The sequence below is a fragment of the Hyaena hyaena genome, unplaced genomic scaffold (assembly GCF_003009895.1).
Source record: "Hyaena hyaena isolate Hyena2069 unplaced genomic scaffold, ASM300989v1 scaffold_916, whole genome shotgun sequence".
NCBI lineage: Eukaryota > Metazoa > Chordata > Mammalia > Carnivora > Hyaenidae > Hyaena > Hyaena hyaena.
This window is the reverse complement of record NW_024081548.1, coordinates 430436-436299: the sequence shown is the minus strand read 5'-3', so window position 1 is coordinate 436299 and position 5864 is coordinate 430436. Positions and strand designations below refer to the sequence as shown.

The window sequence follows — 5864 nt, the reverse complement described above, 5'->3', positions numbered from 1 at the left end:
AGGCAGTTAAAGAAAGAATTTAAAAATATATGGATGAAAATGAAAATGAAAACACGACAATCCAAACACTTAGAGATGCAGCAAAGGTAGTCCTAAGAGGAAAATACATTGCAATCCAGGTCTAGCTTAATAAATGAGAAAAATCCTAAGTAGAAAATCTAACAGCACATCTAAAGGAACTAGAAGCAGAACAGCAAAGAAATCCCAAGGCCAGCAGAAGAAGAGAAACAAACAAGAGTAGAGCAGAAGTAAACAATATTGATCCAAAAAAAAAAAATAGCAGAGATCAATGAAATCAAGAGGTATTTTTTTTCAAAAAAAGTGTAAATAAACAAAATTGATAAATCCCTAAGAAGCCATATAAAAAAGAAAGAGAGAGGACCCAAGTTGATAAAATCAAGAATGAAATTAGACATATCACAACCAACCCCTCAAAAATACAAATAATTATCAGAGAATAGTATGAAAAATTATATAGAACAAGCTGGACAACCTGGAAGAAATAGACAAATTCCAAGACACCCACACACTACCAAAACTCAAAAGGGAAGAAATAGAAAATTGGAGCACACCCATAACTAGTGAAGAAATTGAAAGTTTTCAACAGTCTCCGAAAAATTAAGAGTAGTGGACCAGATGGCTTCCCAGGGGAATTCTACCAGACATTTAAAGCAGAGTCAATACCTAACCTTTTCAAGTCGGTCCAAAAACAGAAATGGAAGGAAGGCTTTCGGAATCATTCTGTCAAGCCAGCATTACCTTGATTCCTAAACCATATAGAGACCTCCCAAAAAGGAGAATTACAGGCCAATATCCTTGACGAATATGGATGCAAATATCCTCAACAAGAAACTAGCAAACGGATTTCAACAGTATATAAAAACTAATTAATCACCATGATCAAGTGGGATTCATTTCTGGGTATCAGAGCTGGTTCAGTATTTGCAAATCAATCAATGTGATACATCACATTAATAAAAGATCAGCACATTATCCTGTCAATAGATGCAGAAAAAGCACTCAACAAATTACAGCATCCTTTCTTAATAAAAACCTTCAATAAATTTGAGACAGAAGGAACATAGCTTAACATCATAAAACCATACATGAAAATCCCCCAGCTAACATCATCCTCAATCAGGAAAAACAGAGTTTTTCTCCTCAGAGCAGAAAAATGACAGGGATGTCCACCCTCACCACTGTTATTTAATAGCACTGGAGGTCTTAGCATCAGCAGTCAGACAACAAAATGAAATAAAAGGCATCAGACTGGCAAAGAAGAAGGTAAACTTTCATTTTTCGCAGACGACATGATCCTGTACATGGAAAACCCGACAAACTCCACCAAAAGTCTGCTAGAACTAATACATGAATTCAGCCAAGTTGTAGGGTACAAAATCAATGTACAGAAACTGGTTGCATTTTTATACACCAACAATGAAGCAACAGAAAGAGAAATCAAGAAACTGATCCCATTCACAATTGCACCAAGTGCCATAAAATACCTGGGAATAAACCTAACTAAAGATATACAAGATCTGTATGCTGAAAGCTATAGAAAACATATGAAGAAAATTGAAGAAGACCCAAGGAAATGGAAAAACATTCCATGCTCATGTAGTGGAAGAATAAATATTGTTAAAATGTCAATACTACCCAAAGCAATCTACACATTCAATGCAATCCCAATCAAAAATGCACCAGCATTCTTCTCAAAGCTAGAACACACTATCCTAAAATTTGTATGGAACCATGAAAGCCCCAGAATAGCCAAAATAATATTGAAGAAGAAACCAAAGTAGGAGGCCTCACAATCCCAGACTTTAGCTTTGACTACAAAGCCATCATCATCAAGACAGTATGGTATTGGCACAAAAACAGATACGGAGACCAATGGAATAGAATAGAGAACCCATAATTGGACCCACAAATGGATGGGCAACGAATCTTTGACAAACCAGGAAAGAGTATCCAATAGAAAAAAGACAGCCTCTTTTACAAATGGTGCTGGGAGAACTGGGCAACAACACGCAGAAGAATGAAACTAGGCCACTTTCTTACACCATACACAAAAATAAACTCAGGATGGATGACGGACCTGAATGTGAGACAGGAAACTATCAAAACTCTAGAGAAGAGAGAGGAAACAATCTCTTTCACCTCAGCCATAGTAACTTCTTACTCAAAATATCTCCAAAGGCAAGGGACTCAAAAGCAGAAATGAACTATTGGGACCTAATCAAGATAAAAAAGCTTCTGCGCTCTAAGGAAACAATCAACTAAACTAAAAGGCAATCAGCAGAATGGGAAAAAAGAGTTGCAAATGACATATTGGATAAAGGGCTAGTATCCAAAATCTATAAGGAACTCACCAAACTCCACACCTGAAAAACAAATAGTCCAGTGAAGAAATGGGCAGAAGACATGAATAGACACTCCTCCATAGAGGACATCCAGATGGCCAACAGACAGATGAAATGATGCTCAGCATCTCTCATCATCATGGAAATACATATCAAAACCACACTGAGAAACCACCTCACGCCAGTCAGAATGGCTAAAATATACAAATCAGGAGACTTATAGATGCTGGCGAAGATGTGGAGAAATGGGCACCCTTTTACACTGTTGGTGGGAATGCAAACCGGTGCAACTGCTCTGGAAAACAATGTGGAGGTTCCTAAAAAAATTAACAATAGAACTCCCCTATGACCCAGCAAATAACACTGCTAGAGATTTACCCAAGGGATACAGAAGTGCTGATGCATAGCGGCACCTGTTCCCCAATGTTCATGGCAGCACTTTCAACAATAGCCAAATCATGGAAAGTGACTAAATGTCCATCAACCGATGGATGGATCAAGAATATGTGGTTTGTCTATACAATGGAATACTAAATGGCAATGAGAAAGAATGAAATCTGACGATTTGGATGGAATGGAACCATGGATGTAACTCAAGGTTATTCTGCTAAGTGTAATAAGTCAGTCGGAGAAAGATAGATACCATATGTTTTCACTCATATGTGGATCTTGAGAAACTTAACAGAAAACTATGGGAGAGAGGTAGGGGAAAAGATAGTTAGAGAGGGAGGGAGACAAACCATAGAGACTCTTAAATAATGAGAAGAAACTGAAGGTTGATGGGAGTTGGGGAGACTGGAAAGTGGGTGATGGTCATTGAGGAGGGCACTTGTTGGGATGATCACTGGGTGTTGTATGGAAGCCAATTTGACACAAATTATAATTAAAAATCAATAAAATAGTTCCTTACTACACTAAAAATATCAATAAATAAAAATAAATTAAATAAATAAATAAATAAATAATAAATGAGTAGTTTAAATCACCTGAAATCCCACATGGATTCTGTATTAATTATACTTTTTCTTTTCATTGATTTCTTTGATACTTTTTGCATCTATTCACTTTTTTCTTTGTGATACCATTATAAAAAATGAAAGTAAAAGTAAGATTGTAGATTAAATCAATTTTTCTATACCTGCACAATTCTGTTAAAGTACTTGAAATTGACAGATTTATGAATCTGGACCTCCCTCTCTGGACAGGGAGACATAAAGAATGATATACACTTTCACTTTCTCTCAATGTCTAAATCTTTTAAAGAGAAGGGGAATAAATATAAATAACAAATAAATTGATGAACTTTAAAAAAGTTTACTCATTTTATTACTTTAACAATAAAGCTATACTTAACATTACAAATGTAATCACAGAATCACAATTCTGAATTTTGTTTATGTTTTTCATAATACAAACAAGCCAGTATAATGAAACTTGTCTATTCTCAGGCTTAAACTAGTGGAGAAATGGTTACATATTATTTTTAATTTATTTATATATGTAATATATATATGTAAAATATATATTATTATGTGTTTATATACACACATTATGTGTGAAAATGTAGAAATAAAATGTTTTATATTTTATTTAAGTTCATTTACTTATTTATTTTGAGAAAAAGAGAAAGAGAGAGAACAAGAGAGGGAGGGAGAGAGAATTCCAAGCAAGCTCCACACTGGCAGTACAGAGCCTAATTCAGGGCTCGATATCGCGACCCAAGAGATCATGACCTGAGCCGAAATCAAGAGTCAGACTCTTAACTGACTGAGACACTTAGGCACCCCAATTATGTTTTACGTGTTATGGGAACTTATATTATGACAGAATTAGTTTTACACAGAGGGTGAGATTAATTATACTTCAGGAATGAAGGGGAGTGCAGGTAGCTTTTCAGTTGAGTTTTTAGGAATAAGTAGAGATTTGCCAGGTAAACATGTACTCCAGAGTGAAATGATTTGTGCATCAAAGTTGACGGCATATTTGAAGAAGAGCAAAGAGCAAAGACTTTCTGTAGATAGAGCATAGGATCTTGGATTCATGCAAAAGATGTTTGGGTGAATGAAACACTACTGTAACTGGACTTATATTAGCTTCTTACAGAATTCTGTTTCTTTTACTACTTCTTTTGGTGTTGTTTATTTAAAAAAAAACAACAACACTTGGGACAAATAATCTATGAGCTAAGAATAGCAAATTTAGGTTGTACCTATATGTCATATATTTTCTGAACAAGAGCATTTCTCATTAACAGTGTTCTCCAGGCCCCTTTCACATCTTTATTTCTCAGAGTATAGATAATGGGGTTTAAGACTGGGGTGACTATTGTGTAGAAAAGAGAGACAAACTTTCCCTGGTTTTTTGATCTACTTTTGGCTGGCTGAAGGTACATAAATATGATGGTGCCATAGAAAATGATTACCACAATCAGGTGGGATGAACAAGTCCCAAAGGCCTTCCGGCGCCCCGCTGCTGATTTTATCCTCAACACAGCTTTTGTTATAAAGCCATAGGATACTAAGATGAGTGACACAGGGACAATTAGAAAAATCGCACTAGCCACGAAGAGTTCTACTTCATTGAAAGTTGTGTCCACACAGGCCAGTTTGATGAGCACAGGAACCTCACAGAAAATATGGTCCAGTTTGCGATGTCCACAGAGAGGCAGCTGCACAGTAAGGGAGCATTGAATTAAGGAGGTGATCAGTCCACTGAGCCATGCTACGCTGGCTAGGGATGCACAGAGCTGAGGATGCATAATGGTTGTATATTGCAGAGGCCGGTAGACAGCAGCATATCGGTCGTAAGCCATGACTGCCAAGAGAATACATTCAGAGGAACCCAACCCCATGGCCACATACAGCTGGGCCACACATCCACCATAGCTCATGTTTTTTTCTTTCTGATTCATGGTAACTAGCAACTGTGGGGCAACACTGGTGGTAAAGCAGATGTCCACACAAGATAGATTGCTGAGGAAAAAGTACATTGGAGTGTGGAGTTTGGGGGCTAAACAAGATACTAAAATGATGGCAGTGTTCCCCAGAATGTTCAAGATGTAGAAAAACAAAATTATAATGAAAAGGATCCTTTCTAGTTGAGGTTCATCTGCAAACCCCAGGAGAAGAAATCCCTTTTCAGAGCTGTTGTTGCTTTCCTCCATTGTCCTGCAGATGTCAATTTATAAAAGGATTAATATTCTGGAGAAAGAAGATGATAAGATGAACATTAGTAAACTTTGGTGTTTCTTATATGATTGTCCCCTTTTTATAACATTCAGACATATTGTAAAAGCTGATAACACTTTTCTCAATGTCTATTCTTCTACAGAAAATGTCTTTTCCTTCTGTTTTCTTGAACACATTTTGCTCTTTCAAATGGAACACTAATTCAAACACTATCACAGTGCTCTCTCTTGTTTACATCCAAAATCCAAGAGGGTGTTATCTGCCCCTCACTCTTCTTCTTGTTTAGACGTGTTTATAAACTTAGCGATGTTTA

The 5864-nt window shown here is 36.5% G+C and overlaps 1 protein-coding gene across 1 annotated transcript; it reads right to left on the bottom strand.

Annotated features, from left to right (window-relative positions):
* Window positions 1–4572: 4572 nt before the first annotated feature.
* Window positions 4573–5526, bottom strand: LOC120222850 (olfactory receptor 2G6). The gene has a single exon (XM_039220853.1). The coding sequence runs from the start codon at window positions 5524–5526 to the stop codon at window positions 4573–4575; it is 954 nt and encodes a 317-aa protein (XP_039076784.1).
* Between the last annotated feature and the right edge of the window lie 338 nt (window positions 5527–5864).